The following is an 11,566-nucleotide window of genomic DNA, read 5'->3' on the forward strand; positions in this document are numbered from 1 at the left end:
CGCAGATAACCATATTCTGCAGTCTGCACCATGCAAACATAATGTCATTAAAAACAAAAATAAATAACACGCTTAGCGAAGCACGCAGTGTTAGTTCACTATAAAAAAACGTTATTAGAGTTTTAGTTTGTAATGAAGTAGACATAATAGGTTCGAAAAGTACAGAATTACATTGATTTCAAGCTGAGCGCGCGTCAGCACCAGCGTGATGCAAAACAGCCCGTTGATGCTAAAAAACGCGATGCTACTGGCCTCTGTTGAGCAAAATTTGTACACATACTTCGTAACTTGTCACGAGGTAGCGCCACATAACAGACAAATTTTAGTTTTAAATGCAGTGGTAACTAGCGTCACCTAGCAAGTTCCTAGTGTTTAGTATTTTGGGAGCAAGCCTGTGTGTGGAAAGGAAGTGGGTCCTCACACCGCGAAAAGCCTTTTCCGGTCTCTCAGCAGACATGGCGAACCCAATCAGTAAGAAAAGGAAGGTATGCAACGAAATTTTCTTGCATATTGTGATGTTTACGTCCAAAATATGCGTGCCATTAGCAACAACAATGCCTAGTATTTCAGTTGCTTTCTGTGTTGTGCTATGGACTTGTGCAGATTCAACGATAAAAAGAGATTGCAGTGGCCCACCTGAGCCATCCCGTTCGGGGAATACGGCATTTCGTCGCGATACTGTTGTTTAAACAAGTTAAAGTTTGGATGCTTGTCGAGATTCCTGTGTAAGGTTCTCATTCTTTGCACACTTCATTAAGTTGACCAGTTTCATTGCCTGAGTATAATTGAGCGGCGACAATTTGGTTAGCCGGCTGGAGTTCATTTGAGAAAGCCCATTGACTGGCGTGGTTGACCGTTCGCTGCCTAGGATGCAGCTTTGTTAAAGATGACACCTAGAGTTGCGTCTGCTTTTCAGCGCAATTGCAGTGATCAAGAACAATCGCGCTGTCGTAAACACTCGTTACAACCACAGTTTCTGTGGGTTGAAACAACTGCGACAGCGATCGTGCTCATGTTTCCGTCAATGATATGTTGATATGGCTGTTTGGTATGTGTGCAGTTCGTCGCGGACGGCGTGTTCAAGGCCGAGTTGAATGAGTTCCTTAGGAGGGAATTAGCCGAAGATGGCTACTCTGGCGTGGAGGTCCGAGTTACGCCACAGAACACAGAGATCATCATCCTTGCGACCCGAACCCAGTCTGTGCTGGGAGAGAAAGGACGCAGGATTCGTGAACTGACCTCCGTCGTCCAGAAGAGGTTCAACTTCCCCGAAGGCACTGTGGAGGTGAGGGTGGCATGGATTCGGAATCCATGCTTTCTGTGGGCACCCTTGTTTCACGGAGCACCGAGAAGCTAACCGCCAGAGCTTAAGGAGTCATTTTACTGGAAGTATCTTGTAGAGAGAGGTGACAATTTGTTCATTCTGTTTTTCTACCGATGTATGTACTTCTGCCTTGTCTAGTGTTGTGTGAGGACACATTTACCTATTATGTTTGGACCTCATATTAAAGCTGTAAGCAGATGAGTTGCTTTTGCTGGGTACGGGTGAACTGCATTGGTGTTTCACAGTTTTGCATAATATATTTTCTCTTTCTACAGCATAGTTATTTTATGCTCTGAATCATAATGAAATAGCTGGTTCTTGCTTTTGGCACATTTGGCACATGGTCGTTTCCAGCTAGCCTGCATGTAGCTTGTGTCCCCTGCAGTCGAATCTGTGATGTGTGATAACGCAGGCTAGTGATTTTTGAACAGCTAGGATAAATCAGGGATCAAGCTGTTTCCTGTTGCTGTTGCCAAGTTTTACTCATGCAGCCATGCGAAGAAAAAAAAGATTGCATCCGATTTAGCTATGTTTGGTTAAATGTGAAGTATGCGAAAGCATGTCACATTTCTTTTCGAGGCTAAGGCTTCAGCAAGGGGGGAAGTGCTGCTCCATTTGCTCCAAACTGCTGCTCGAGTGCTTTGCTGTTAAATTTTGCAGAATGCTATCTTTTCGCACAATGGCCCATTGACGATATTTTCTGCGAAAATTGCGATCTAATGCATTATGGTGAAATGCATTATGGTGAAGAAATGCAGCAAGGTGAAGGCATGTTGTGAATTGCACATACACGCTATAGGGGCTGTGCCATGGCCCAAAATGATGGTAACACACTGGGCCGAACAAATACATGTCATAATATTTTCATAATTAAAAAAATTATGGAGTATAATAAATGTTGATTTGCAAGTAAATTAGGAACAAGCCACAAGCTATTAGAGTTAATTTATTGCACATTACCTCTGAGCCTTTTCAATCACTGGTGATGACAGAATCAAGAGCAGCGTGCGAAGGAGGCCTTGCAAACTACCACGAGCCATTGGAAAAGGAAGAAATTCGCAATTATAAAGACTCCTGACTCCAGAAACATGCTCCAAAACGTGGAGTGCTTCAAGATGGCTTTATTACTGCTCACAGAGCTACCCCAAAATGTTTGACCCTGCTTCCGCCCCTCCTCGAGGCAAAGATCGGTGAAAATGGTGATTGGGGAACTATTGGTCACACACCATAAAAATTTTGGATCTCTTAATACTCCTTACGAGGGCAATGCAACAGTGTGTTTGAATCTATTGCGCACACATGGAAGTCTATGAAGACATGCAACGGTCAGTGTGAGATAGTAGCAGGTAAATATGCAGGGTGATTAGTTGCGACGATAGCTGGGAGGTTCCGTGTTTGCTTCCCACAAGAAATTATTGTGAATTGAATTGCTGCTGTTATTAGATATAGCCCCTTTGGCACAGGAAAGAGGTTTCTTTTTGTTGCTTTTTGCTGGGAGTGAAGCATCGTTGCACAGCTTGACTTGTTCTGTTACGAACAACGCATTCTCTGTAGAAACACCACTTCGCCTACTGCTAGTCGTATATCAGGCGCAGCAGTCAAGGGAAACATATCAAAAACAGATTGTAGGTTTTTTAACCATTGCAGTTACTTTTCTGACTGGTGTTGAAGTGCCCACCGATACACGGGCAGTGTCAAAATTCTTCAAGACAGTGCTTCCGAGCACAGACAACAACTAGCCTCGTGCTCATAGTTGCAGTTGCATAACTGCAGAAAGCACTTCCTACTTGTGCTGTTGAACCGTGCCTGGTGGTCTTTTGGGGGAATCGTGCAGCTAATCCTTGGGTCTCACATACTCTCGTTTTGCCATGCAGCTGTATGCCGAGAAGGTGGCGTCTCGTGGCCTTTGTGCCATAGCCCAGTGCGAGTCTCTGCGCTACAAGCTGATTGGAGGCTTGGCTGTGCGTCGAGCCTGCTATGGTGTGCTCCGCTTTATCATGGAGAGTGGTGCCAAGGGCTGCGAGGTGGTCGTCTCTGGCAAGCTGCGTGGCCAGCGAGCAAAGTCCATGAAGTTCGTGGATGGCCTCATGATTCACAGTGGAGAGCCGACCAACGACTACGTCGAGACTGCTGTGCGACATGTGCTGCTGCGGCAAGGTATGGACTAAGCTATGTGTCTTGGGCATGCCATTACAAAAAACTTTATTGTGAGGGGCTCTGGAAGCTACCCCATTCCATGATATTTGTATGTTAAACATTTATGGTTGGCATTTGTTGTCACCAGTATGTCTAAAGTTTGTGGCTGCAATTTATTTCTTGCTACAGGCATTTCTTCAGCGACAGTGTTTGTGAAGAAGTAGGTCTTAATATAAAAGGGCACATGTTTGATATGTGAACAAGGCAGGAGTAGAATTTATGTTGTTCATTCCTTTTCCGAAGGTTCTTAAAAGACCTTCCTGTCATGTAGTTCGGTGTGGAGAAGACCAAGAGGCGTACTCTAAGGTTATGATGGTAGAGCATATATTTACAGCAGTACATATATACAGAGAGTAAAACTTAAGCAGAAATGAATTTACAAATAGAACACTTTGCGCTACTTTACTCTTCAACCTGACTGGTTAGAACCTAAGTAGAACAGGACGTTACATGCCTACGCATGGAGCCCTAGCTCAGACTTGACTTGCTCACATCCCGTTTTGCACACTCACAAAACAAAGAAATAGGGGCGGTCATTTTCAGAGGCTGGCCCCACACATCAATTCTCCAATGAGAAAATATGCTACATGGGCACAGCCCCGCAGATTGGCCTTAGCCTCTAACCCAGGGCCCCACTAGCTATACAAATTATAACAAAGAGCACGGCAAAACGTTTTCTCTGGTGAGGGTGTCGAACCCTCTCCTGTTAGGAGACTTTCTTCCCACTTGTCTCCTGCACACCGCCGCCCCATCCACGCTGCCACTGCTGGATAAATCCTTTCCACAGTGCATTGCCACGCGCCACCCGTGTTTACTACTGTGGCAACAACACGAAAAGGGAGAGATCACCCAGCCGCTATGCTGAAGGCCCGGCGCCGGAGGAAAAAGGAGCTTCTGGCTTGCCCGCTCTGAGAACAATGCGCGAGTCAATTCCTAAGGGCTTCTTTTGGCGCTCTTTGTCACATCAGCGGACAAGATAAGTGAGACTGCCTTTCACACTGCACAGAGTAGCAGTGGAAAAAAGCTTATGTGTCATTTGGGTGCTCGTTACCGGCCAGAACGAAGGGTGCCATATATGCGGTCACCCGGCAGCACTTTCCGCTGTGCCTCTCCCCATGAATGACCTTTGGGCTAAAAGGGTCCTGCAAAGCCAGCGCCGACAGTCCGGTCGGCTTTCCCCACACGCGGCACGCGGGCAGAAGGGGGACCGCGTGCACAATACAAGAAGCTAACAGGCGAGTAGCGGCAGCATGTAAAGACGTGCACCTGGAAGTGATCATCCTCGAACGCGGCCTTACAGCAGGTTTATTTTTTGGCAATATAAAGATGCAGCCATAATATAAAGTTAGTGCCTTGCTCTTCTGCTCACAACCTGTTTGATGCAGGGTGCCAATTTGAGGCTGTTTATTAAAGAATGCCTCCTTGTCATATGGGAAGCTGTTTTTATATTCAAAATGGTTCCATCAGCATAACTTCAACTGCTTTAATCATTTACCTGGATGATTGGTTGTAGCAATCAATTGCCTGGATGAGCGGTAAGTAGCATGTGAGCTAGCGTCCTGAGACCTTCAGGGTGTGCAATGCACTAGGATGCGAAAATACATGACTATTGGCAGTACAATTGGCCACTTATCAGGCTAGTCATTTAGGGCCCATATTGCAAGTTTTGCCTCTTTTGAATGCATCGCTGCTGTGCCCTGTTGGCTGGAAAGCTGGAAGTGGCTGCTGTAGCTCGAATGTGGTGAAAGCTTCAAGGGAACAGATAGCGACTTCACAAAGGTAGTGTTAAAGTGAAATGGCGCTCCACCCTTTTTTGCACACTAGGGATTTGCCCTTATACTTGTAGCCAATCTGCTCAGTCGGTCCGGCCATGTAGTTTTGGATTCCATGGTGGGTGTACGTCTCTGAGGTTATCCGAACTTACTCTCTCGCTGCCTACTGCTTGTCCAAGGGAGTGAACGCTAGCACGAATGAGCCGGGCAAATGCTGTGCAGTTTGAAATTCCTATAGAAAACCCCCAAACCTGCTGAAGAAAATGTAAGCTTCAACATTTGCACTAGAAAGCTCATTTTTATGGAGTTTAGTTTCCTATTTTTCCAGCGCACAATATAGCCAACACTTAGTTTATCAAAAAAGCACTCTTAGAATTCTCTCTTGGCTAGATTTTTCGAACTGTGGCTTATTTCATTCTCAGCATCTTGCCTGCCTTTTTTCTTTCCTGACTAGAAACTGCTTCGTGCAGACATCTTCACTGACAGAAAGATGTCTGCTTCATATTGGTTTGCCTCCGAGCACTCTATGGGCGATTGTTTGCTCGTACCGCCGATTCTAGTCGGGGTTCCAGCACTGCTGCTAACATACACATTGACATCGGGCCGATAGTTTCGTTTACGTTGTCAAGCAGTTCGTAGTTTCAGCAGCATTTGCTCTGCTTTCGAAGCCCAGCTTGAATAATTAAGATGAAATTTCTCATCCCAGTACACAATAGGTCCCCTGTTTACAACTAATAATTCCTGAACATGCAGCCAACCTTTGCGTTCTAACAGAGCAACATCAGCATGGAAAGAGCGACCTTGGCCAGGTCAGAAGGGATTTTTCTAGGAAGCATCTATGCACTAGTTCGTTCACTTAACACTTTCCTGTCCGCGGGAAAAGGGGTGGTTTTTGGGTGGTGCCATTAATGTATTTTTTTCTTTAACAAAACTTGCTTGGTACAGGAGTGTCTAGTATTGAATGGTAGAGGCGGAATTCCTCTTCACAATGGTTATTAGTTACAACCAACATATTAACCGAGTAAGCGATGAAAAAGAAACTCTGCGAGAAAATTGTAGCTAAAAACAAACAAACAAACAAAAGCATCACTTTCTTGACACAAATAAAACATTTTTTTTTTTTTTTTCAAAATATACGTTTTTTTTTACAACAAGGACCAATGCAACATTGCAGCAAATTCTAGCTTTCTGTGCACAGTATTCGCTGAGTTGGGAAAGAAAACAGCAGTCGAGGTCGACTAGGCCAAGGTCGACCCCTGGCTGTCCCAGGGGAGGAGGGGATCAGAACGTTTTTGTTTCCTCCTGCAAAACAACAAAAAATGTCTTATTCCATCCAAGGAAACATTTTTTTTTTTTTTTTTGAAATTTTGAGGATGTGTAAATGCTAAAATAGTGAAAAAAAGAATGTCATTGTCATTAAGTTATGGGCTGACTTAATTTTTTGACCCGTCGAGAGCGCGGGGCTAGGATGTCCAACTCCAAGGAAAGTATTTTGAGCCCTGAAAACGGTTTCTTGAGGAGACTGGTTCTAAGGAGGCCCAAGTTCCCCGTGGCAAACACTTGGGTGGCCCTAAAAATGTCCGTTGATGCTCGTGAGGTTGACCGCTCGCGTCTTCGCGATCTTGCTGCAGGTTCCGTGCTTCATGTGCGTGATAAAGTTAACACTTCATGTCCACAATCTTGAACTCTGTACTGGCATCGTATTCTGCGCTGAGGACGAGGTGAATCTCGCGTTGGGTTGCCGATTTTTCCGACAGAACAGACTTTGCGCCGAGTGCTCAACACAGTGCACGGCTCTGCCGTAGAATAGTACGGGCGACGGCATCAAGTGTACCGTGATTCGGGATGCAATTTGCACTAATTTGAACCCGCGGTGTCGTAACGCAAGTGCCAATGGCAGGCTTGCGGCAGGCTCGTCGCGTGCATGATTACAATCTACCGTTCTCCGGTATCTCGATTGCAAGGGGGGAAAAAAATATACTGTGCACTAAGCGCAAATGCAGACGCGCGTGAAGCGGCAGCCACGGTGGCGAATGCAAAACAAAGAAAAAAAGGATGACGAATTAGTCATGGCAGCCAATGGGAGACTCGGAATCAAGCGCACTGCGTGACAGCCAATCGGAGACCATAAACGGCCTTCGAAAAACCAGCGCGCACTGTCATTCCGCTTGAACGACGCCATTTTGAGATGGTGCAAATTGCGCACAAAGAAAACAGCTCCAAAACAAGCTCAAGATAGCAACGATTGGCTGGCTGGAATGCCCCGGCACGTTCGGGAATTTCAAACAAATTTCCTCTTTCCGGGGGCCATTTCGTGGCTGCCGTGATGTTTTGAAAACTGATTTTATCGCATTTCCTGACCGAATTCAGCGTTAATAATTTCAATGCAGATGCTCTAAAGGTTAAACCTTCGGAAAATGGGCCTTTCTCAAATTCTATTTTTTGACCATTTTCGACCGTTCTAAGACCTGCGTCTCCCCTTAATCCAATGTATATAGGGATGATAGGGTGTGTACCGAGGCAGATATCCAGCTGGTACAGTATGACTGTTGCTGCTACCACTCCTGAGGTCTGCTAAAGTAAATATTGCACAGTTTGAGCGCCTCTTGCCGCAACAGCATTTGGCGTATAAAGCGTGTAAACATGAGCTGCCTTGCATAGGTTGTGAAGTCTTTTGATTTCCTCTTGTAGCTTTTCATAGACAATAGATAGAGTGCTAGTGCCTGTCCGAGTGTTAGTGTTCTGCCCTTTCTAATACGTTACTAATAGCTCGGAACTATTTGTCCCAGAAGGAAAACGTTTGAATACTTGAAATCAGCAAGAAAAGCTAACAATTCCACCATTTCTGTGAAGTTCATCAAATTTGGTTGGTAAATAACAAAACTGCTGGGTCGTGGCCATTTTGGGTTCATTCGAAAGAGGCTCCTTTTGACTTGCTTTCCCGCTAAGTCAAGCCAGTCCAAGCTGCCTAGAAACTTTCCTGCTCTTTTCCTAGCTGATTTAAGTATGCATCTTCTCTTTATGTTTAGAAGGTATCATGCTCTAATTACTGTGTAATAAAAAATGGTGAGTCTAAATGGCAAATCTGAGACTTGTTTTGATGTGAAGCAAATTTCAGCAATTACAAAAAAACAAATGGGATAAAAATCCAAGCAGCCATTGCGATGCTAAGCTTTCCACAAGCAAGATGATAAGCTCAAAATGAAGTTAGTAGAAAACGAGCTTGAAAGTTCCAACCTGGCACGCACTGTCTAAAATGCTCCTGCACTGTAGTGCCTCTGGCAGCAGGCGATTTCTTAGCCCTTTGTCCTTTCAAGAGATGGGCTTCGTGCACCTCCTTAATTTGTTGAGAGTCTACTCTTCTGGAGATGGTGGAAATGGTATCTTCCTGCTAGTCAGCCAGCGCGAACTTGCGCTTTGTCGCTGAAACAGCGCAAAGCGATTCGCAAACACTCGATGCTTGCACTTTTGCCATTTCTGTGGACACAAATCGTGTTGTGAGGTGAGCTTTAATAGTGTGACGTTCACTGGGTGAATATTCGGCACTCTGATGATGGCCGCCGCCAATTCCGAGGAAGCGAGCGTGCACCCGCGAGCGCCTTAGCTCGTAGATGGCATAGGATTGCCTTGGCTCTCGGTTTACTGTTCTGGGCACACCTCGGAGTTGAAAGATGCACCGTAGAAACGTGTCTCCACTGCTTGGCAGTTCGGCGGTAATCACTGTTGCAAGACCACTTCTCTGTTGGACGAACTCGTCGCTCGTGTATAGCGACACTCACTGGCGTGTCGATCCTCAGTGGCGAAGTAACGTTGCACCCGCGGCTCGACGGCGAAAGATCGTGGCCCGTCTCACATTCGCTGGCTGGTGTGCGACTCGACGAAATTGCAGTGGCACGTCCGCATGCAGCGAGGCGCTCATGCGCGGTGACGCTCACTGGCATGTCTGTCGTCACTGGTGAAGTAACGCTTCACTCGTGCCTCGACAGCTAAAAGATCTTGGTTCTCACAATCGCTGGCTGGTGACCGACTCAGCGCGAGATCGCATATCACATTGGGAGCGAGATTGCACTGATTCTGAACGGACACTCGGCTCGGCAGAACCACCTGCTGATAATCGCCGCTTCCTTGCTGTGACAGGACTGCATTTTCGCTTCCTGTTGGCATGCTTTGTCCAGAAATTCTTATCGAATGTGCAATGATCTATTGCGCGTGGTCGAAGCCTCGAAACACAAGAAAAGGAATTCCTCTCCAGGATTTCTGCTGCAGTTTTCTGCATTATTGGAGGCCAGATTAAATACAGCTTTCTTTAGGTGTGAGGAGGAAATGTGCTTAGTTGCATTTAAATCCGTCAGCCTGCTCCAAAGTGCCCCAAGATAGCCTATAGATTGCTCCAAACATGCTCCAAAATCGGACTTTTGCTGCTCTCATGCCTGCTTCCACCCCTGATATTTGTCTGAATTTGACCAAATGCAGAGTGAATTTAGACTGCCCTGGTGACCGGTGAAGTCGTGCACCGTAGGTTGCCGTGGAAATTTCCTCGATTCAGGCCACGATGTAAATTATCATTTGCGGTACTAAAAAGCATTCAACTGCTGCAATATCTTGTTACTATGACCTTAAAACTTGGGGAAATTGTGCTGTAAAGTTGCTTTAAAATATGAGGAAGTTGCAGAAGTGTCAGGGCTCCCTTAAGTAGCAGTATCTTCCCATATAACCCAGTGATGAGAAATGTACATTTTCTATGATTAATTAAAGTTAGCAATGATTAAATTCCTTTTTTTTTGAGTATGTTCAAAACAGGTAGTCTATGCAGCACTTATATAAACAGATTATAATAAGTTTGCAGGGCATGTAAAGATTTAGGGTCAAATTTTAGAATTCTCCGTACCTCAGTGAGGATGCTGTAAGGGCGGCATATGAAATGGTTCTATTGATGTCGATCACTTTGGCTTGTTTTGCAATTTGCTCAAGTTTCATAAAAATAACCACTGCAGAAAGCGGTCTTTCAGAATTCTGCACCTCTATGTATTAATAGTCTGTATTTAATGTGTTCCTTAATAGACCTTCTTTTATCAGGGCATAGGGACTAGCTTGAGTTTGAAGTACTTGCATAAGATTGAGTAAATGTTTAGCTCATATCCGCGGCACTAGAGTTTTTCGAGCTGTGCTGCTAAAGATTGTGTTGCGTTTCTATTGTTCTCTGTAGGCGTGTTGGGAATCAAGGTGAAAATTATGCTGCCGTGTGATCCCAATGGCAAGCTTGGACCCAAGAAGCCACTGCCTGACCACGTCTCCATCATGGAGCCTAAGAAGGAGCCGAAGAAGGATGCCACTGGCCTAGACTATGCTGAGAAGGCGGCCGCCGACAAGGCTGCTGCCCTTTCTGCCCCTGCCTAAGCAATGGCTGTCTGCTGGCGAATAAAAAAAAATGTTCATACCACATTTTTTGAAGCTTGTAATATTTTGTACACTTTGAAGGGGCCGTGAATAGCATAAATTTCTCTAGTTGCATAGGTTGCTTTCAATCTGCGTGGATCAGGTTGAGCTTTCTAGTTCAGCATTTTGAGATACTGCTGACAGTGCATTGTGCACCTAAGGGTTGTCACGTGCCGCGCAGTGTGCCATTCTTGCGAGTTAAGTGTGTCGCACATACAGTGTTTGTTAAAGTCTGAGCTGGTGCTTCAGAAGCATTTGCTGCTACCATAGGTTGTGCAAGGAAAGCAGACATGTCGAAAATGGTTGGTTTTTGAGGAATGGAATTGTGCAGTAACGTCTCAATGGATGCCTGAAGATGAGGGTAGGAGTGAGAAAAATATTAGAAAAAATCACACAACCAGAGGCAAACTAAAGTTAAAGAGAATGGAGCATATGGCAAATTAAAAAAGATAACGGTGGGGAGGAAGTGGTCTGGCATCGTCAGCATAGGGAGCATTCTTTGTAAATGCATGTCTGGAGTGGTGGTGGTATGCGGTCGCATGTTTCTCTAAATTGTATAACTGCTGGTCTTTCTGCAGTGTTTGTTCTTGTGCGATTCCTAGTAGCATATTGCTTAGTAAAACGAAAGCCTAGTTACTCTGCTGGTGTGCTGCTGAACTTGTTTTACTTTTCGGGTTGCTGCCCTAGCTTCAACATAGCTGCTTTCTTCCGGCGGCGAGCGGCATTTCAAGCTGCTCTAGGCTTTTCTGCCATGACTTACTTTCTGGGTTTTCCCCGCCCGGCACTAAGGCTTGGTGTATCGTCACCGGTAGCGGTATGGAATGCTCTTCAGCGCACG

At 45.5% G+C, this 11,566-nt stretch overlaps 1 protein-coding gene across 1 annotated transcript; it reads left to right on the forward strand.

The window, feature by feature from the left end:
- Positions 1 to 350: 350 nt before the first annotated feature.
- Positions 351 to 10,734, forward strand: RpS3 (ribosomal protein S3). The gene is made up of 4 exons (XM_084601484.1): positions 351 to 485; positions 1,061 to 1,285; positions 3,199 to 3,481; positions 10,499 to 10,734. Exons 1-4 carry the CDS (start codon positions 456 to 458, stop codon positions 10,687 to 10,689), a joined length of 729 nt encoding a protein of 242 aa, XP_084457610.1. The 5' UTR covers positions 351 to 455; the 3' UTR covers positions 10,690 to 10,734.
- Positions 10,735 to 11,566: the final 832 nt, after the last annotated feature.

The sequence above is a fragment of the Amblyomma maculatum genome, chromosome 4 (assembly GCF_055883805.1).
Source record: "Amblyomma maculatum isolate TAMU_Amacu chromosome 4, ASM5588380v1, whole genome shotgun sequence".
NCBI classification, from domain to species: domain Eukaryota; kingdom Metazoa; phylum Arthropoda; class Arachnida; order Ixodida; family Ixodidae; genus Amblyomma; species Amblyomma maculatum.

Coding starts and splice junctions, on each gene's coding strand:
- RpS3 (XM_084601484.1), top strand. CDS start 456: ATGGCGAACCCAATCAGTAAGAAAAGGAAG. Junction 486..1,060: donor CAATCAGTAAGAAAAGGAAG/GTATGCAACGAA, acceptor GTATGTGTGCAG/TTCGTCGCGGACGGCGTGTT. Junction 1,286..3,198: donor TCCCCGAAGGCACTGTGGAG/GTGAGGGTGGCA, acceptor TTTGCCATGCAG/CTGTATGCCGAGAAGGTGGC.